Genomic DNA, 23,171 nt, shown 5'->3' on the forward strand with positions numbered 1-23,171 from the left:
AGTCTTTCGCTTACCACTAAGTAATCAGCATGCTCAATCGCTCTATTAGAAGAAAAAATATTTCGATGACGTTTTTGCATTTGTTTGGTGTTATTTTCGTTATTACGGCTGTTGCTGCTGTTGGAAAGTTCAAATGTCAAGACCGTTATAAACTTTGTATGAAATTATGTTGTGATAAAAATCAATTCTATAACTTTAACAAAAATCAGTGTCAGATGTTATCTGAAGATGCTGATGTATCATGGAATAAAGAACTTATTTTGGGTCCAAACTTCTTCAGACCTGTGGATTTGCTTAAGGAATTCGATTTTGAAGAACAAACGCCATGTAAAAGCTCAAGAAATTTCACCAATTTTGATTATGAACGTTTGAATACTAATGTAAGAAAAGTGAAGAATTTAATAATGATTTGGAAAGGATATATAGATTAGGGTTATGACTTTTGACCTTTTTTTTCTCAAAAAATGATTTCCTGTATCGAGAATGAATGAACTTTTGCCATTTAATGCCAAAAATAACGTTTTGAAAGAATGCTTTTTGAAAAAGTATTGTGAAATGAAAATTAAAAAGCTTTTTGTGCCTGATTATATTAAGATTTTATCAAATCTAAGGTAAAAGCTCATCAAATTATGATACAGGGATAGGAGGTTGTAACAAAGTCATAACCCTAATGTAGATACATACATATGTATATAATAAATGGTATTTTTTCAGTATGTCTTTGGCAATTATTGTTTTACGCCATACTTTGCCAGTGAACAGAAGCAGTATGTCCTGTTACCCATAGATCTAAATTGTAATGAAACTGTGGAAGTGGAAAATGCCCAGGTAAGTGAACAAAGTACTATGAATGGACGAATTTATTTTTAATTCTATAAACCTAACCTCGATGTTAATATCAAGTCCAAAATGGCGAGCAAGTCTCTCCAGGTCTTCTAATTTTGAGTGCATGTTGGGATATCTTGTGAGAGAGGAGACAGATGTCATCCGCAGGGGTGCCAATTTGGTGGTTTTCCCGCTACTTGTCGTGATTTGTGACGTACAAAAACCACTGTTTAAGCAGGAATGTCAACTGTTTTAAGGTAAAAATCGCTACAGACCTATGGTGCGTATGTGGCTGTAGAGATTTTTACCTCGGAACAGTTGGCATCCCTGGTCATCCGCATAGTTTAAGTCATAGATGAACAAGATGAGCACTCGCCTTTATGTTTGTTCATTGGTCTAAGTCAACGATGAACACGGAGAGAGCATTTGTATGGCGAATCGTACGAAAACGTTAAGGCGAGAGTAAATTTGTTCATCTATGGTCTTCGATTTGTCGTCAGAGACTCCATGTTATGCCTCTTCTCTGAGAACAGACTTCATTCATTATTTCATCCAGTGCAATTGTGAATAGTAAGGATGACAGAGGGCATCCTTGCATTACTCCCGCATTTGTGAGGAACGGAACATAAGTACCCGTTGTGGAGAATTGAGAGTGCTGCATCCTCGTACATCGTTGTTATACCCTCCACCATAGGATGGGGGGTATATTAAGTTTGTCATTCCGTTTGTAACTACACGAAATAATCATTGTAGACCCCATAAACTATATATATTCTTGATCAGCGTGCAATTATACATCGATATATCCATGTCCGTCCTTCTGACGGTCTGTGGAAATCACTCTAGCGTCCGAACGGATTGAAGTAGGTGGATGAAATTTTGGTAAAATCTATTATATGTATGTAGGACTTTTGGTATTGAAAGCGGGCTATGTAGGTCCACGTTTTCGTATAGCCCCCATAAAAAGAGACGCGTCGTCGTTTTAAGGAAATTTTAAGATATTTGTCCCATTTGACCACCGAATTGGTTGTAATTTTGCATTTTGTGTCTCCAGAGGCCAAAAAATATTCCTACCAAAGTTGGTTTATATAGGTCCACGTTTTTATATAGCCCCCATACAACGCCCCATATATTGTACGCGTCACTTTACGATATTTTGAATGTATTAGTCCCATTTGACGACAGAATCAGTTGTAATTTTGTATTTTGTGTTTCCAGAGGCTAAGAAATATTTCTACCATCAAATGTTTGTATAGGTCCAGGTTTTGATATAGACCCCATAGGACGATTTCACCCGATTTTCTGTATGTGGAAGGTTTTAGCCTCGTTATCGCAGCGAAATGCCTGAAATTTGGTACATAGTCTTCGTTTTGGGTATCAAACTTTCCCCTGGAAATTTGTAGGTATAGGTCAACGTCTTCATATAGATCCCATAGAACGGTACCTCCCGATTTTCGGTACTTTGAAGGTTTTAGCCTCATTATTCCACCGAAGTGGCTGAAATTTGGTATTTAGTATTTTTCCGAGCTACCAAAATGTTTCTCAGAAATTTGTCGGTACAGTTCAACGTTTTGAAAGAACGGTACCACCCGATTATCGGTAGTTTGAATTTTGTAGCCTCATTATTTCACCGAAGTAGCTGTAATTTCTGGGCTACAAAAATTTCCTCAGAAATTTGTCGGTATACGTGCATGTTTTGGGGGATACTCCCATAGAACGGTATATCCCAATTTTCGGTATATTGAAGGTTTTAGCCTCATTATAACACGGAAATGGCTGGAAGATGGTACTTAGTCTTCGTTGAGGGTATAAAACTTTCCACCTAAAATTTGTCGGTATAGGTCCATGTCTTCACATAGCCCCCATAGAACGGTACCACCCGATTTCCTACATATAGCTCGTTCTCCACCAACATAGCTGATATTTGGTATTTAGTTTTTGATAGAGGTGTGAAACATTCCTGCCGAAATTTGCCGGTATAGGTGGACGTCCTCAAATACCCCATAGGACCGTACCTTCCGATTTACGGTACTTTGAAAGTTGTGGCCTCAAAATACCACCGATATGACTGAAATTTAGTATTGAAATTGCCATGGGTGTATAAAGTATTGCAAAAGAGAATTATCAGTATAATCCTTTTTCTTCAATAATAACTCCCTCCTAATTTTCGGTATTTTGAAAGTTTTAGCCACAATATTCAATGGGAATAACTGAAATTTGGTATTTAGTCTTCGCTGGAGTTACGAAACTTTCCTCCAAAAATTTATCGGTACAGGTTAAAGTTTTATACAGCCTCCATAGAACGGTACTCCCGATGTTGTTAACTATCCAAATCCAGAATATCCAGGTTTAGGTCTAGCCGGTTTTGCCCAATTTTTGATGGGTGTATTATCAGTTGAGGTATATGGTAATATTCAAAAATGTTTTACAATCGTTGAAGTTGAGGTTCACCATTTAATAAGTCGCGAACTGTCAATATATTTTATACAATATGAATATATTTATATTAATTGAAGTGTTTTAGCCGGGGTCGCATAAAATGAACCATAACAAATAATTTATGTGGAAGCTGTGTTGGTGGTAATATTAAACAAGTAAGAAAAGCGTTAAGTTCGGTCGGGCCGAACTTTTTATACCCTCCACCACAAATTTCAGCCATTTCGGTGGATTAATGTGGCCACAACCTTCAAAATACCGAAATTCGGAAGGTACCGTTCTATGGGGGCTATATGATGGCGTGGACCTATACCTACAAATTTCTGGGGAAAAGTTTTATACGCCTAAAGAAGACTAAACACCAAATTTCAGCCATCTCGGTGTGATAATGAGGCTAAAACGTTCAAAATATCGAAAATCGGGAGATATTGTATTATGGGGGCTATATCAACACATTTTATGGTAGAAATGTTTCTTAGCCTCTGGAAACACAAAATACAAAGTTACAACCGATTCTTTGGTCAAATGGGTCTAATACATTCAAAATATATGAAAATGACGCGTACTTTATAAGGGGCCTTATGTGGGGGCTATACCAAAACGTGGACCTATATAACCCATCTTTGGTAGGAATGTTTTCTGGCCTCTGAAGACACAAAATACCAAATTACAACCAATTCTGTGGTCAAATGGGTCTAATACATTCAAAATATATTAAAATGACGCGTACTTTATATGGGGCCTTATATGGGGGCTATACCAAAACGTGGACCTATATAACCCAACTTTGGTAGGAATATTTTTTGGCCTCTGGAGACACAAAGTACCAAATTACAACCAATTCGGTGGTAAAATGGGCCAAATATCTTAAAAATTCCTTAAAACAACGACGCGTCACGCGTCATTTTGTATGGGGGCTATACGAAAGCGTGGAGCTACATAGCCCGCTTTCAATACCAAAAGTCCTACGTAAATATAACATATTTTCCCAAAATTTCATCAACCTACGTCAATCCGTTCGGACGCTAGAGTGATTTCCACAGACGGACAGACGGACAGACGGACGGACATGGCTATATCGATGTAGAATTGCACGCTGATCAAGAATATATATACTTTGTGGGGTCTACAATGATTATTTCGAGTAGTTACAAACGTAGTGACAAACTTAATATACCCCCATCCTATGGTGGAGGGTATAAAAATGGGTGAAAATGTGTTGAAGTTTACAATTTTTTTTGTGTTCTTTCTTGATTTCTGGTCAAACCACGGAAAATTCAGACCTGAGCTCAAGGAAAGAATTGAAGAATACCTCTTGGGCAACATGGTTCTAATGTATGACTTTTAGATATATACACTGCATCCCCCTATAATCGATGCTGACATTTTGAAGTTTTGAAATCTGGGTTTTTTGAATTTTTCTTATAATTGGAGGGCGCAACCAGATAATTACTTAAACTATTTATTGGATTGTAGAACTCGTTATTCCACGTCGTTTGATGTATATCTCATGAGTGTGCTTCATACAGCTCCTTAGTAATAGGAGTCCAAATTCGAAATTTTGGTGCGTAAATTTTCTTCAAAAACCTATTTTTGGCTTCAAAATTTACAACTGTGACTCAGGTACCCTTGAACGCCGCGTGATTTTAGTTTTTTTACGCGCCGGATCTAATGAACCCTTCTGCTTTCAAATCCATAAACTAAAACGGCGGTTATAGATACCTTAAAAATAGGAAATTCTGCAAAATTATATTTTGATGATTCCGCGCATTGAACCGCGATTTTCTTTGGTTATTTTTACATAAATGGAATCCTTTATTCCCGATTATATTATTTTCCAAAATCGTGTGGCATAAATTACCGAGATTCTAGAGTAATATTCGTATTTAGTATAAAATAGAATTTGGTAGCAGATCCGCGGTTCTTGACGAATTTGTTTAAAATTTGTTATAATGACGTATTTTTTATAAGCGGTCACTGAAATCGGATGCGCCTTATAATCTTATGTACATCGCGCAATTTTTACCCACATAAAGGTTTTTTGAACAGTAAGATGCAGCCGACGGCACACTTTGGCCGCTGAATGAAAAGTGGAAAAATCGCTACATATTGATAGAGAGGCACTCGCTGTATCTGAAAAGCGCATGCGCCTTAACTGATTTTAACGAATTCGCGAATTATACGTTTTTTAACTTTTATGTTTTTTCTTTGGTTGTAATTTCAATATTACTTTATATTTCATAATCCTATTGTTTATCAAAGTAAGCAAATACACTTTCGGGTTTGTCATCGCGTTTTCAGCGAAGTCCGTCAGTCCTTGCATCGAATTTTAGCGAAATAGTAGAATAACTCCCAAAAATGTTGTTTCTATTTTTCACATTAAACAAAAAAATATATTTTTGAAATAATATTCCAACAATAAGTTTTCGTATTTTGTTGTTGCTGTAATATGGCAGTTATAAATCCTATCGTTAAAATTTTGACCTCATATTTTTCTACGCGTTGTATAGAATCTGTACGTATTTTTAATTTATTTTTTCGAGTTTTATTTGGACTATAAATTAGAATAAATTAAATTTACTCCAAGATTTTTTCAGTATTTCTTGATTTTCCGCGAAAATAGAAATACATTTAGTAAATATTTAGGCAAAGACAGCAATAAATCGGCTGAAGAATAATAAGGCAGCAGGGGCCGATGGCTTACCAGCCGAGCTGTTCAAAACCGGAGGCGACACGCTGATAAGGTGTATTCATCAGCTAGTTAGCACCATCTGGCAGGAAGAACGAGTACCCGACGATTGGAACCTGAGTATCCTGTGCCCCGTCCACAAGAAGGGAGATAAGACTGTATGCTCTAACTATAGGGGCATAAGTCTACTCCCTATTGCCTACAAGATCGTGTCAGGGATATTGTGCGAACGACTAAAGCCAATGGTCAACGAGATTATTGGACCATACCAATGCGGCTTTAGACCTGGCAAGTCCACCATTGACCAGATATTTACCCTGCGGCAAATCCTGGAGAAGACCCAAGAGATGCAGATCGACACCTACCACCTTTTTGTCGATTATAAAGCAGCCTTCGACAGTCCGCTGCGCTCAAAGGTATTCCAAGCCATGTCTGAATTTGGTATTCCCGCAAAGCTCATCCGGCTTTGTAAAATGACTTTAACTGACACGAGGTCCTCAGTTAAAATAGGAAAGAACCTCTCCGAAGAGTTTGGTACCAAAAGAGGTCTCAGACAAGGAGACAGCCTTTCGTGTGACCTCTTCAACATCCTGCTAGAAAAGGTTATACGAGAGGCAAACGTCAAAAGAAGTGGCACAATCTACACCAATAGTCACATGTTACTTGCTTATGCTGATGATATAGACATCATGGGTCGATCAGTAAAAGAAGTAACTGATACCTTTATAAAGGTCGAAGGAGAATCTGCTAAAGTGGGTCTGGCGGTAAACGGTGAGAAGACCAAGTTGATGGTGTCGACGCGCAATGCGTCCATTGAGCTCGGACCGACTGTGGAAGTTGGTTCCTATAATATTGAGGTAGTAAAAGACTTCGTCTACCTCGGCACCTCCGTCAACACAACAAACGACATCAGTTGTGAAATAAAAAGAAGAATTGTATTGGCCAACAGATGCTACTTTGGATTAAGTAAGCAGTTTAAAAACAAAGCCACATCTCGTCAAACAAAAATAACGCTCTACAAAACACTGATACTACCCGTGCTGATGTATGGCTCCGAAACCTGGGTACTTGCGCAAGCAGACATGGCAGTGCTTGGTGTGTTTGAGAGAAAAATTCTTCGAAAGATCTACGGACCAATCTGCGTTGACGGTGAATATCGACGTCGCATGAACCACGAGCTGTATCTGCTATACAACGACATGAATATTGTTAAACGTATCGAGATGCAGCGATTGCGTTGGCTAGGCCATATCATAAGAATGAGCGATGATGAACCCGCTAAAAAGGCGTATGAATACATGCCACATGGCGGTGCACGCAGAATTGGCAGGCCAAGGAATAGATGGCGCAAACAAGTGGATGTTGAGATGAAAAGGCGCGGTATTCCAGAGAGCAAAGCAACAAATAGAGAGGAATGGAGATCTCTTCTTAGTTCGGCCTATAGAACAAATGTTCTGTAATGGGCCAGCTAAGTAAGTAAGTAAGTAAGTAAATATTTAGGCATCTACGGATAGATATTAAATGCTGTTAACGCTTTATATATACATTTTCATATTAGAGCAAAAATTGAATTTTTAAATATTTGTTTTTTATAAGGGAATAAAACCCCCCACAACTTAATCTTAATCTATGTTCCACAAATTGCGGATGTGCTCGCAAAAAATTTTTTAAAATTTCTTCCAATGGAATTGCAAAAGAAATTTGAAATTTACCATATATCCTACTCCTGCAATAAAAGGAAGAGTTTAGTACTTTCATAAACGGAATAAAACTAATTGTTATTATTCACTTCAATACATTTCGTGGTGGAGAGTATAAAAAGTTCTGCCTGGCCGAACTTAACGCTTTTCTTACTTGTAATTACTCGGATTATTTTCTGGGTACTCCCTTTTTGTTCAATGCTTTCCATATGGTGTCGAATGCTTTCTTGAAATCCATGAACTGTAGGTACAGGGGTGTGCGTCATTCTATAGATTGTTCTATTATGACGCGTCTACACCGCTTCTATTTGATCTGAAGTTAGCTTGTTTATCTCTCAGAATGTTTTCAATTTGCCTTAGAATTCTTTCTTGTATAATTGCTGATAGTATCTTGTCACGCCGGGTATGTTTGTGGAACAATTATATAGTATCTTGTATATTGTGTTGAGCAGGGTTATTCCTCTCCAGTTATTGCAGTCTTTCAAGTCGCCATTTTTGTGTAACTTTACTATGATCCCTTTCTTCCATATTGGAAGCAGTGTTTCTTCTTCCCAAGCTGATGTGATGTGAGGTCAAGTAACTCAACCGCGGTTCTGGCGTCGACATGTAGAGCTTCTGATGGTAAACCATCTTCTACTTCGGATTTCTTACTTTTTGGTAGTTCTATTGCCTCTTTTATTTCGTTCAAGCTGGGAACGTTACAGGGTATATTCAACGTATTGTTACGGAATTAGGTTTAACTAATCTCGTTGTTTTATTCCCCTATACGATTTGTACTAAAACATCTATTATCTTTCTATATAAACTAGTTTGTGGGATTATGGATTGCCCCGATTTACTTAGCTTAATTGGATTCAAAGCACCGACAAGATCTCTTAGATATATTGAATATTTTAATATTTCAAGCCATAGAACCAATTATGGATTTAATGAACCAATTGTCAGAGCATTAAGAGAATTTAATACTGTAAATATGCAAGTTAATATTGATTTTACATACCCCATTGATAAATTAAAAGAAATATTGGATTTATATTTTTTTTCTAATAATATAAGCTAGTCTGTAAGGATTGTAATTCCATAGACTGAATAAATAAATAAATTTGGAGTTGAAAAATAAAACAGGGTTCGTTTCAGATTACGTTTCTACAATGCTTTATTTACTTTATTACTCTTATTCGGAACCGACTTTAATTACTAAGCACACAGCTTGTCTCTAGTTAGCACGCAACTATTCTTCAACTGATCTGTTCAGTTCAACGCATAAACCAAAACTAACTCGCCGTTGCTGGTTCCACCTTTATTTATCTCACTAAGCGAACAACCAGACTCACATACATGGGCGAAGATCAATACAAGTGGACACGCAAACTAATGACGTAATTACAACAACAAACAAATGCAAGAAATAAAGAAGTAGCAAACTAAACAATAATTACATGATTATGGCAAAACAAACAAAATCACATAAATAAAAGGTAAAGTAAGAACTAGAATGATGAAGAGAATTCTACATGGTAGTTGTTGTTGCTTAAATAAAGTAACTGCGTAATAAAAACTTTACGTTACAATTCAAATTTTTAAATTAACGAAAATTAAACTAAATTAACTTAAACCTATCAGTTACATTTGTAACAGTATTTTCTCTTGGACTGCTATTTCTAATTTCTTCGAAATGTAGGGTCCACAGTCTTTACAGTCGGACACTCAGCCCAAACTAGTTAGCCCTGACTATTTAGTTTGCTGTCAAATACATTATTGTGACATAAAATACAAAGGAAATCAAATCACAATAATGAACAATCTATTATGTTTGTTGTCAAATGTTGTTAACAGAACTCTGAATGGCCGACCTTCTGTAGGCCTTGGTTGGGTCCATCTTTAAATTTGTTCATCATTATTCGTTAGTAGCCTACCATTACGATCTTTTACTGCTTGGTTCCTGGTCCACCTTCGATTTGTGAGACTATCTATTGTCCGTTGTAGCTTTCTCATGTTATTCTGGCTTGCTGCTTCCTCTGCTGTTTATGCCAGATCGTCTAGGAACTTTCTTTTGTCTCTTCTTGCAGCTTTCTTCACTTGTTTTGCTAATTCTTGATACCGCTCTCTCGTGATAGTGTTGTTGTTGTTCAACTGCATCTTAAGTTCACCTCATTGAGATATCAGGTTCCAAGTGTTGTCTGATATTCAAATTTGTATCTGTTTTTAAACTGCACCCAATGTAACTAACTTAACTTGTAAGTATGTCGTGTCAGTTTGTTGGTAACTTTTCACCTCTTTTGTTTCTGACGTCTGACAGAGAACTCCTCCGTATTCTACTCACGGATATGTGTTTTATCTAGTTGCTAGTATTTCCGCTCGGTGATGTACATGTATATTTATTTATCTCCTTGTAAGGGAAGATGGAGCCAATTATGTACTAGCTGGAATGTAAGACCCAGTTCTATGAGACGCTCTCCGTTAACTCGACATCCATCTTTTCCCATTGTTGATCGGATGTTGGTGTAGTCGCTCCCTATTTTTGCGTTAAAGGCACCCATGAGAATTATGATGTCTCTTCTCAGAGTTTTATTAAGCTTGGATGTTAGCTGTGAGTAGAATTCGTCTTTCACAGTGTCTTCAGCATCTTCTGTGGGCGGATATCCAACAACATAAATGAGTACCTCACAGCGAAAAGTAAAAGTAATACTTAAATTGTTTTGTGTTGAAATTACAATCACAATATAGCAACAGTTGTTTTTACACATTCCGCATATGTACATTGATTGTCGAAAGAAAATTAGTTATTCATCATGCTGAATTGGGAAAATCTGAACGGAAAATAGCATAAATACTCAAAGTTACTCGATCGGACGTTCAAAAAATCAACCGAAATAGAATCTGCAACAAGTCAAAATAGAGCGAGAAACATTTTTCAGTGAAAGAGACGAAAATTGGTTGCTTCGACAGATGGCCGATAACCCGAAGCTTGCTGAGATCGCAGAGAAATATCTTAACAAAAAGTGTAACTCAGAAACCAATAGGAGAATTTAGCATGAAGACGATCCTCATGGCAGAGTTGCACTGTAAAAGCCATTCGTAAAAACCGCCAACTTCGATTGGAGTTCGTTCAGGAACACGAAAAATGATTTTGAATTTTGGAAGAATGTGATTTTTGCAGTTGAAAGCAAATTTAACCTGTTTGGGTCAGATGGATCACAATTCCAACGGTAAAACACGGAGGAGGGTTTGTTATGGTATGGCGTTGTATGAATGCTTTCGGTGTAGCGAATCTTGTCTTAATCGAAAGAATTATGAATAAGATGTAAATGTAATGTAAATGTAGCGCTGAAAAAATGGGACATTTAAATTTTATCAAGATAATGACCCCAAGCCCAAATCACACATTGTTGGAGAATGGACGATATACCTGCAACTGTCCAAAAGTGATTCAAACAACTCCCTAATCCCCCGGATTTTAATCCTATAGGAGTATTTTGGAGACAAATATAAGAAGTCATAACACCTAAAGTATAGGAACAGTGAAAATGGGGAAAAATTCAGATTTCGTGCACCAAAAATTTAGTTAAATTATACCAAAAAGGCTGAAAGCTGTAATGGATAACAAAGGATATCATACCAAGTTCTAAATACCTAAGAAATCCTTTTAGTGTGGATACTTTCCACTGTGAGGTAGAAATCGATTTTGTTTAATGGCCTGTTTCTCTAAGACGATTCGAATTCAAATTCGTTCGAATTACTACCAAACTACGCAATCGCTGCGTCTCGATACGTTTAACTATATTGATGTCGTTGTATAGCAGATACAGCCCGTAGATCTTTTTCTCTAAAACACGCCATGCACTTCCTTATCTGCTTGCACAAGTACCCAGGCTTCGGAACCATACATTGTAAAGCGTTATTTTTGTTTGACGAGATGTGGCTTTTTTTTTAAACTGCTTACTTAAACCAAAGTAGCATCTGTTAGCCAATACAGTTCTTCTTTTTATTTCACAACTTATGTCGTTAGTTGAGTTTACGGCGGTGCCAAAGTAGACGAAGTCTTTTACTACCTCAAAATTATAAGAACCAACGTCAACAGTTGGTCCGATCTCAATGGACGCATTGCGCGTCGACACCATCAGCTTGGTCTTCTCGCCGTTAACCGCCATACCCACTTTAGCAGATTCTCCTTCGACCTTCATAAAGGTATCGGTTACTTCTTTTACTGATCGTCCCATGATGTCTATGTCATCAGTATAAGCAAGTAACATGTGACTATTGGTGTAGATTGTGCCACTTCTTTTGACGTTTGCCTCTCGCATAACCTTTTCTAGCAGGATGTTGAAAAGATCACACGAGAGGCTGTCTCCTTGCCTGAATCCTCGTTTGGTACAAAATTCTTCCGAGAGGTTCTTTCCTATTTTAACTGAGGATCTTGTGTCAGTTAAAGTCATTTTACAAAGCCGGATGAGCTTTGCGGGGATACCAAATTAAGACATGGCTTGGAATACCTTTGAACGCAGCGGGCTGTCGAAGGCTGCTTTATAATCGACAAAAAGGTGGTAGGTGTCGATCTGCATCTCTTGGGTCTTCTCCAGGATTTGCCGCACGGTAAATATCTGGTCAATGGTGGACTTGCCAGGTCTAAAGCCGCATTGGTATGGTCCAATTATCTCGTTGACCATAGGCTTCAGTCGTTCGCACAATATCCCTGACACTATCTTGTAGGCGTTAGGGAGAAGACTTATGCCCCTATAGTTGGAGCATAAAGTTTTATCTCCTTTCATATGGACGGGACACAGGATGCTCAGGTTCCAATCGGGTACGCGTTCTTCCTGCCAGATGGAGCTAACTAGCTGATGCATACACCATATCAGCGTGTCGCCTCCGGTTTTGAACAGCTCGGCTGGTAAGCCATCGTCTACTGCTGCCTTATTATTCTTCAGCCGGTTTATTGCTGTCTTTACCTCATCTTGGCTGGGCGGTATACATTCAATACCATGTTCTGGGATTGGATCTGTCGTATCTTCGTCGTCTTCGCTGGATACCAACAGGTTTGAAAAATGATCTTTCCATATCCTGAGCACACTATCTGTATCAGTTACCAAATTACCTTTCTGGTCTCTACAGGAGGAGGTGCCTGTACCAAATCATCAGTTTGATGCTTCACTTTTTGGTAGAATTTTCGGACTTTATTCTGGTCCTGTACATCTCGATTTTTTCACACTCCCGCTTTTCCATCTCTCTCGTTTTCCTGCGGAAAAGACGTTTCCCCTCTCTCCTTTTTTCCCGATATCTATCTCGTGCGCTACGCGTTGCTACGGATTGTAAAGTAGCCGCATTTTTCTCTTCGGTAGCAGCACGACACTCCTCATCATACCATGGATTCCTTGGTGGAGGTATCTGGTATCCAAGTATAGATTTTGCGGCTGTTTGCATGGAGTGGGCAATGTTTCGCCATTGTCCTTATATGTTATCGGTGGAATATGCTGTGGCTATGTGTTGTGATTGCAGCTTACCGATGCCCAACTTCCGTGTTGGGTCTGTTCGCAATTTGTTTGCTACGTTTAATCTGGTACGTACCTTTGCTGCACCAAGGTAGTGGTCCGAGTCTATGTTTGCACCTCGGAACGATCGTACATCCAAAACGCTTGATGCATGTCTTCCATCTATCACAACGTGATCAATTTGATTTCTTATTCTTTGATCTGGCGACAGCCAGGTGCCCTTATGAATATCGAGATGCTTAAATCTGTTACTGCTAACTACCATGTTACTTGCAGCTGCAAAGTCTATCAGCCTCATACCATTGTCAGATGTTTCACTGTGGAGACTGAATTTTCCGACTGTTGAGCCTTAAAATCGCCTAGAATAATTTTAATGTCATGGGCAGGGCAACGGTCATATGTTTCTTCTAAGCGCTCGTAAAATATATCTTTGGTCTGTTCGTCCTTGTCCTCAGTGGGAGCATGAGCGCAAATAAAGCTGATGTTGAAGAATTTTGCTTTTATTCGAATTGCAACAAGTCTTTCATTCACTGGGGTGAATTTGGAGACCAGGTGTTTTAACCTCCGTCCAACTACAAATCCGCAACCAAACTCATGCTTTATGTCATGGCAGCTATAATAGGTGTTGTTGTGACGCCTTTCCCGTTCCATCGTATTTCCCGTATGGCAGTAATGTCGTCCTTGTACTTTTCAAGTACATCTGCCAATGAGTAAACTGCACCTTCTCTATAAAGTGTGCGAACATTCCAGGTGCAGATTCGCAAATCATGGTACTTAAAACGTTTGCGGGGGTCGTCAACTATAGAGGGATTTGTTTTTCTTTTCTTCTGTTTTTTCATAGTAGGCTGCTTTTTCTAGGGGAGGGTTACTAACCCGACGCCCAAACCCAAGTTTTTAACGTTCTTATGGGTGAACGCGCGGCACATGTTAGCTCACTATCTTTAACGGATGTTAAAGGCAGTTCCACCTGGGGAACACCACGGGGAGGTCAGTGTCCACTTGAGATGAAAGAGGGACCAAGATAAATCCTGGGCTTTGCCATGTTAAAACCGGTCAGGACCGTTCCTTGGTATCTTCCATCCCATACGTCACCCTTTTCTTGTTGGTGCGGAAAGTAAAACAGTTGGTTATATGGAGGCTATACTTAAACCGTTCCATGTACACATTTTTAATAGGTTGTTTCCATCCCTCTGGGAACACAAAACCACAATTTGGATCCGAATTGGATTAAAAATATGACTGAAATCTTCCCAAAAATAACAACACAAATTTCAAATTTTTATACCCTCAGCCTTTAGGCTAAAGAGGGTATTTACACTTTGATACGACCAAAAATGTGCCTCATCGAAATAATGGTTTTAGACCCCAAGTATGTTTGTACGATTCCGTTTCAGACAATTTTGAGTAGATCTAGCAATGTCCGTCTGTCTGTCCGTCTGTCTGTCTGGCTGGCTGGTGCGCACGATAACTCTCGAACGGATCAATCGATTCGGTTCAAATTTTGGGTATCTAAATATTTTGTCCAGATTCGATTTAAGTTCGAAGATGGGCCATATAGGTACACTCCTTCAGGTACCTCCCCCACAAATGTTCAAAAATTGTCGCAAAACTTGTGCGCACGATAACTCTTGTAGGGAATAACCGATTTGGTCCATACTTTGCGCATCGTGTAATTTCTACCAAACTTAGATGAGGTTCCAATATGGACTCAATCGGTCCACTACTTCGGGTACCTCCCACACAAAATTTCAGAAAAGTTCAGTTTTGGACCTTGTCTCGAATCGATTTGATTTTTGTTTACGCAAGTTGTATTCGCTGTCCTCTATACGACGCTGTAAGTTTCATTAGGGGCAAGTCCATACTTCCTGAGAAAATAGCCTGAAAGTTACAAAAAACCCTATAACACCGTGTGTAGAGGTTGGAGCGCAAGATAACTCTCGGACGGATCTGCCGATTCGGTCCAAAATTTGGCTTTCGTAATATTTTGCCCAAACTTAGTTCAAGTTCAAAGATGGATTATATCGGTCCACTCCTTCCGGTACCTCCCCCACAAAAGTTCGAAAATGTTCGGAAAATTTGTGCGTTCGATAACTCTTGAAGGAAGTAACCGATTTGGTCTATACTTTGCACATTATGAAATTTCTACCAGACTTAGATGAGGTTACAATATGGAGTCAATCGGTAAACTCCTTCGAGTACCTCCCACACAAAAATTCGGAAAAGTTCAGTTTAGGACCTGCTCTCGAATCGCCTTGGTTTTTATTGTAACATCTTGTATTCACTGTCCCCTATACGAAGGTACAAGATTCCTCAGGGGCAAGTCCATACTTCCTGAAAAAATAGCCCGAAGGGTGTAAAAACCCCCTATTGCACCCCCATTGTCTATGTCGGTCCATTCTTTAAGTACCTTTTCCGCAAAATTTTTGAACTTTAATCCTAATCAACATTTTTGTGGGTTCATACGACCAAAATTTTGAAACCCCTTAAATACATATGTAAGTTTTTTGTGAAAAAAGTGTTTCAATTTGCACAGGCTGAGGGTATATCTCTGTCGGCAAAGCCGACTGATACTTTTTTACTTGTTTTAATTGATTTTGTTTTTCATTTCCAGGAAATATCTGTGGCTGCCACTAAAAACATGCACATAGCTATATTCTTCACAATCATGATAATTACAATAGTATTGGCAGTGCTGACCATGTTCATATATGGATCCATTAAGGAATTACGACAAAATATGCAAACTAAACTCTTTGTAAGCTATGGAATATCTCTAATATTACCGTTAATCGAAATGATGGTGGTTTTTTATGATATCTTCTATCCATTCATAAAAAACATAGATTATATGGGTGAGTATTTTAGCAGTAGAATATTAAAAAATACTGAGTCTTAAAACTATTTCCAATCGCTCAATCACAAAACTAAAATAAAAACTTTTTCTGCTTATGGTGCGGTTAGACACAAACCACGTCTCGATATTTATGTACCTATAGTATGTATTTCTATTCGTTCAATCACATTATTAAAATAAGAATACTTGTTCTGCGGTTAGGCGGCACAACCCACGTTTAATTTTACACATGCCGTACAGATGAATTTATTTTACTAATGCATGCAATGTATTGGAAACTGCGTCAATAACTTCTTAATGCTACGTTTATATTTACGAAATCCACTCGATTTCAACTGTCAAATCCATTGCTTAAACGTCAAATGAAATCCAATTGATTTCAGATGAGTTTTCATTTGACGTATACGCAAAGGAATTGACAGTTGAAATCGAGTGGATTTCGTAAATGTAAACAACGCATAAGATGGCACATAATATTTTACTTCACTTTAAGTTAAACGTTATTTTGACTGTGGTCTTATAGATAGAAAAAAAAACATATAACACATTAGGACTGTTCGATAACTTCGCAAGTAAAAACTATTTGCAAGTTCTGCCCAGTTCTCTTTTACTGAACAAATTTGTTATCGAACAGCATTTTGTAAAAGTTTGTACAAATTTGTACAAACTTTTGAGTTATCGTACAGACCTATTTACACTGATGGAAAAACAATTTTGTAGGCTGAAAAGTTGTCTTCAAATGTATTTAGGGTCTTTTCAGAATTTTATGGCACTTTTTGGACATTTAAAATGTGGATTAGTTTTAAAGTTCAAAAGTTTTGCGGATGAGGGAATGGACCGACATAGTGCATTACGGAAGTGGATTTTATTTTGAGAGTCATATCTTTTCGATAGATATCGCGCCCACTAGTCTTTTCAGTGGGTTATCGTACACCTGTTGAACCAGTATGCCAGGAAGCATCGATTTGTCCACGAAAAACATAATATGGCTGTAAACAGGACCACAAGGAACATCATCGGTATAAATATCCGAACAGACCCTAAACTGCACTTGGACACAAATGTTGAACTTTTGTGGGGGAGGTATCCTAAGGAGAGGACCCATATGGGCCATTTTAGAAGTTAAACTAAGTTTGGACAAAATATGACGAAGGTCAAAATCGGTTTATCAGTTCGAGAGTTATTGTGCTCTCCAGCTACTACATATGGTGCCATAGGGGTTTTTTACAACTTTCGGGCTGTTTTCCCAAGAAGTATGGACTTGCCACTGAAAAAAACTTTTACCGTCGTAATTTAGACAGCGATAGCAAGTTGCTTCAACAGAAATCAAAGTTAGTCAAGAGCAGGTTTTAAAGTGAACTTATCCGAAATTTTGTGTGGGAGGTACCCCAAGGAATGGACAAATATAGTCTATATTCAAACCTGATCTATATCTGGTAGACATATTAGGATGCGTAAAGTAAGGACCAAATCGGTTACTCCCTTCAAGAGTTATCGTGCGCACAATTTTTCCAAACATTTTTGTACTTTTGTGGGGGAGGTACCTGAAGGAGTGAACCAATATGGCTTATCTTCGAACTTAAACTAAGTTTGGACAAAATATTGCGAAAGCCAAATTTTGGATCGAATCGGCAGATCCGTTCGAGAGTTATCTTGCGCTCCAAACACTACACAGGGTGTCATAGGGGTTTTTTAACCTTTCAGGCTATTTTCTCAGGAAGTATGGTTTCGCCCCTGATGAAACTTGTACCGCCGTATGGGGGGCCGAGAATACAAGTTGTTACAACAAAAATCAAAACGATTCAAGAGCAGGTCCTAAACTGAATTTTTCCGAAATTTTGTGTGGGAAGTACACGAAGGCGTAGCCCGATTGAGTCCATATTGAAACCTTATCTAAGTCTGGTACACATTTCACGATGTGCAAAGTATGGACCAAATCGGTTCTTCCCTTTAAGAGTTATCGTGCGCACAATTTTTCCAAACATTTTGTACTTTTGTGGGGTAGGTACCTGAAGGAGTAGACCGATATGGCCCATCTTCGAACTTAAACTAAGTTTGGACAAAATATTACGATAGCCAAATTTTTGGACCAAATCGGCTCATCCGTTTGAGAGTTATCGTGCGCACCAGCCAGCCAGACAGACAGACGGACATTGCAAAATCGACTCCAAATTTTCTGAAACACATTTCGTCCAAACATATTGGTTAGACCCCAACCATTATTTCGATGAGGCACATTTCTAGCCTAAAGGCTGAGGATATAACTAGAAATTTCTAGCCAAATTGCATACAAATGGACACTAATTACGATCATGTCAAAATTACGTAAGGAACATTATTCTTTCTGTCGGAATCAATGACAAAACTACTGAAAACGATAGGGAACCAATTATTCCATTATTCTGATTATTAAAATGACACAAAACGCCAACAATATGGTTGTTTTTAATCGATTATTTTGGTGTATCATTTTAAATGCTCAATTTTAAAATGTTTGTTTTTTATTTTGCGGTAAATTGTTAGAACATTGGTGGCGTTTATTTAATTGGGATAGCTGTTACAATTTTGATTTGTCAAAATAGTCTGGCTTAATCCCTTTTGTTGTTTTAAAATTTAAAACAACAAGTTTATTAGTGGAGAAGGTTTGGCATTGTTCGCCAAGGGGTAAGGCAAGGAAGACTAGTTTCGATCCACGCCACTGGAAAAATCAAAATGGTAAATTGTTAGTATAATGTTTGGTTTACATTCGGCGTCTTTTCGTGATTTCGAAGGCGTTTCGTGATTTCGCGCGGAATAAAGCAAAAATTATCATGATTTCGCATACAAAAATGAAATCATCTCATTTCGTGATTTCAGCGAAATCAACATCGAAATCGCAGTACACATGATATACAACCCTGTTATTGCCTGAAAAAGTACCAAAAGTTGCAACACTTTTCACGTATCACAATAAACAAGGTAGATGGTCAATTTATGCAACAACAAATTTTAGTATCAAAATTTGTAAACAATGTGAAAAAATATTAAATTACTTTGTCACAATGCTATTTTTCAGTATGTTATTGTACTTTTTTTAATGGTAATGTTAGAAAAAAGAGCGAATTGTCAAAAATTGATTCCCCATACAAATTTCTTAAAAAATAATGGAACGAAAAAATTACGGAAATTGCAAAAACTGCAGCAAATCAACGTAACAGCTATCGTATTTAGATGATAATGAACATGTTGCTAGTTTCTACTATGCCAAAATTGTACGGCAAAAAACAGGAGAATAGGGTGTTATTCGGCGCTGTTTTTGTTTAAAGAGAAGTGCAAGTCTTGCTAAACTTCGGAGTACGGGAACTCATTTTTAGCAACAAACGGGAAAACTGCTGCAAGTTCTGAACACAACTTTTATCTATCAAAATATATTATTATGTTGTCTCAACGATAAAATCATTTTTTATTTTTTCATTTGTTATTACTATACACAATTAATACGATATATAGATAATTTTACGATAATTTTCGAAATAAAGTTGTAAAGTTCTATGTTGTCGTATATTTTTGATGACTAATTAAATTAACAACAACTTGTTTTGAAAATTCATGTTCGATCAGCTGCGCATATGCATCTACCTTGATCATTGTGATATGTTTGAAATCAACAAAAAAATAAGTGTAATAGTGCGGTTACACTACAGTTTTTTGCCGGGTTAACCCACTTTATGAGGATTTATTGCTTAATCTGGTCAAATCTGACCAGATTTGCCATACAAAAATTAAATCCTCTCACGACAGGGTTTATTTTAAATCCGGCACAAATCCACCAAAAATACAGTGTTGTATTCGGTATTTGTGCAAAAAAATCCAACTCTACTCAAAAAGTACCAATAGTTGCAACTGTTTTTGCAACAGAGTTTGTCGTGTTTTACACGTTTACGATTGGTCGCATGAGATTTTATGGAGTTAATAAATCTAAAGTTATTTGAAAATCATAAAATTATTTATTTTTTTACATTAGACACTTTTTTAACAAAAAGTACGCTTGATACCATGATACAAAAATGTATCCCTGTGTGAAAAATATACCAATATGAGCAAAGAGGGGACCATATCTCATACGAGAAATTGTAAAAGTGTAAAACACGACTTTATTAGTTATTTTGTATGTATACGTAAACAAACATCAGCTGACAGTTTATATCCTCGAAAAGCTAAGTGTAACCAGCAAAGATTAACCCACTGGATCTATTAGACCCAGTGGGTTAACCTTCAATAGTGTAACCGGGGTATAAAAACACCGGGATGTATTTCAGGATTTCGTGAAATCCAGTGGATTTTAGAGCGCAAGTGTAAACTTGGCATAACGGTACTATAAATGGAATATTTATGTATGTCATCACTAAATTGTTTTTTGAGTTGTTAAAAAATCTCAACTCGTTTCCAAGTTATCAAACTTTTCATTATACCCTCAGCCTTTAGGCTAGAAAGGGTATTTACACTTTGATACGACCAAAAATGTGCCTCATCGAAATAATGGTTTTAGACCCCAGGTATGTTTGTACGATATCCGTTTCAGACAATTTTGAGTAGATCTAGCAATGTCCGTCTGTCTGTCTGTCGGTCTGGCTGGTGCGCACGATAACTCTCGAACGGATCAATCGATTCGGTTCAAATTTAGGGTATCGAAATATTTTGTCCAGATTCGATTTACGTTCGAAGATGGGCCATATAGGTCCACTCCTTCAGGTACCTCCCCCACAAATGTTCAAAAATTGTCGCAAAACTTGTGCGCACGATAACTCTTGTAGGGAATAACCGATTTGGTCCATACTTTGAACATCGTGTAATTTCTACCAAACTTAGATGATGTTCCAATATGGACTCAATCGGTCCACTCCTTCGGGTACCTCCCACACAAAATTTAGGAAAAGTTCAGTTTAGGACCTGGTCTCGAATCGCTTTGATTTTTGTTTACGCAAGTTGTATTCGCTGTCCTCTATACGACGCTGTAAGTTTCATTAGGGGCAAGTCCATACTTCCGGAGAAAATAGCCTGAAAGTTACAAAAAACCCTATGACACCGTGTGTAGTGGTTGGAGCGCAAGATAACTCTCGAAGGGAAATGATTAAATTGCTTATTCCATAAATTTTACGGTAATATCAATATTTCATTGGGGTGTATGTACACTTTTTTCCTATTATTTTTTTAATTTTTATAGAATTTACCGATTTTCCTTATATTTCAAACTCGAGTTTTATAGAGTGTATGTAGACTTTTTTGGTTGACTGCAAGGCATATCGACCAGGTAGTGGCATCGACATATTTGTAATATGTTATTTCAAAATTTTCTTTATGTTTTTGGGGAAATTGCAACAAAAATTATTTTTTATAAAGGGATTTGACATTACATATTCGAAGAGCTGGTGTAATACCACTACCTTGGTAATTGTGCCATGGTTGACTGTATATAACTCAAAACAAGCATTACAGCCACACGACATAACCAAAATGACATAAGCTTTTGTTTCTCACCAATTTTTTCGCCATATGTATGCGTATATATCATTTTATATATTATTTATTTATTTTCAAGTGAAAGTGGTTTGTCCGTGACAAACCTTCATTCATTCGTGCAACAGGAAATAATTTTTTGAGAAAAATTTTGTTCTTCATTTCATACTTCTATTTTTAAAAAAAATCTAAGTGGTTTGTGCGTAACCTTTTTTAATAATTAAATGGAATGGTCGTTATTTTTGGCATTAATAGGCAAAAGTTCATTCATTCTCGCTACAGGAAATCATTTTTGAGAAAAAAGGTCAAAAAGTCATAACCCTAATGTACATTCTTGCCAGATAACTTTATAAGTCTAACACCCATTATTACAAGTCTTCTTTTGTTACATTTTGGATTTACCGAACAGATTTAGATCGTTCCGCTTAACTTAAAGTTAAAAGTGATGATTGAATTTCAAGGAGGAGCTTCTTGGCATCAACTTTCAATGTACAAATTATATTTTTAATGCCTCCAAATAGGTTTATTTTGCGTTTTCAAATCCATCAGATAGTAAAAGAACACATATAGTAATGGCCCTAATATACCTACATATATAATATTAATTTCTACATCAATGTTAAATTGTCTCTTTTTAGTGGTTATTGATCGCATAAGCATGTACCTTGGCATAGCCAGTTTACTTTGGTCCAATGTTATATGTTATGAAATGAGACGTAATATGAAAAAAATGAACCACAGACACGATCTAAGGGAAATTTGGATACGTTTTCTATGGTATTCTCTGTTCGTTTGGGGTCTGTCATTGGCATTGTTGGCAATAAACTCGTACACTGTCGGTAGATATTCAATATATGCAGATGGTAAATAGTTATTAGGAATAATATACGATAATGCATTGATTATTTATATTAACGAATTTCTTTTTTCCTTTTGTCCAGTGTTTACAATTATTTTTCTGGCTTTAAATTTTCTGATTTTTTGCTTGCTTACATTTGAAATTCTTAGAAGCAGTTTTCAAGTTGCAAAATTAGAGTATGGAAGCTATAAAATAATGAAAAAGTATGTATACATACATACATATGTAAGCAAAAATACTATAGATATAATTGTCTATATATTGACTTCCTCCATTAACTACCAAACATCTTTTTACTTCATTGTTTGATTTTAGTTTTCGTATGTTAATACGTCTTGCAATCATGATGGGACTGTCACAGATTACCTACTACCTTACGACTATTGTTAGTGAAAAGACAACTACAACGCTAAGGACAACGTTTTATATAATGGGTTCGGTCTATATGGTTGATGCGATTTTGATTTTTCTACTATTTGTATTCAAACGTAACGTTTTGGATATTCTGAAATCAAAGTAAGTAAAACTAAGTAGATAAAATTGTTAATACATAAAATCTAAGGTTGCATTTTAATACTTTCAGATTCGGTTGTTCTTGTTGTTCAAAACAAATCGATGTCAACGATGTATGGGCGAACATACCGGGATCGGCTACCACACCGGTATAAAAAACCGTAAAGTAAATTTGTGTAAAAGTGTGCAGTTTGAAAAGGCGTTAATATTGGTGTTATATAATTAATTAATTTTTTCAACATTTTCGAGAACTTCTTACCTGAAAGTAAATAAAAATAATTTTAATTATTTCTGGCTATTTTTAAATATT

At 37.1% G+C, this 23,171-nt stretch overlaps 1 protein-coding gene and 1 long non-coding RNA gene across 2 annotated transcripts in view; one reads left to right on the forward strand and one right to left on the reverse strand.

Annotated features, from left to right (window-relative positions):
• LOC141389663 (probable G-protein coupled receptor Mth-like 10) lies at window positions 1-23,167 on the forward strand. The gene is made up of 7 exons (XM_073961520.1): window positions 1-380; window positions 715-828; window positions 15,751-15,991; window positions 22,128-22,352; window positions 22,431-22,551; window positions 22,664-22,864; window positions 22,932-23,167. Exons 1-7 carry the CDS (start codon window positions 30-32, stop codon window positions 23,014-23,016), a joined length of 1,338 nt encoding a protein of 445 aa, XP_073817621.1. The 5' UTR covers window positions 1-29; the 3' UTR covers window positions 23,017-23,167.
• The window catches only part of LOC141389664 (uncharacterized), a 68,680-nt gene that overhangs the window by 40,215 nt on the left and 5,294 nt on the right, over window positions 1-23,171 (reverse strand). The window lies entirely within an intron of this gene.

This window comes from Musca autumnalis, unplaced genomic scaffold (assembly GCF_047663935.1).
Source record: "Musca autumnalis isolate F117 unplaced genomic scaffold, ASM4766393v1 scaffold_1, whole genome shotgun sequence".
Taxonomy (NCBI): domain Eukaryota; kingdom Metazoa; phylum Arthropoda; class Insecta; order Diptera; family Muscidae; genus Musca; species Musca autumnalis.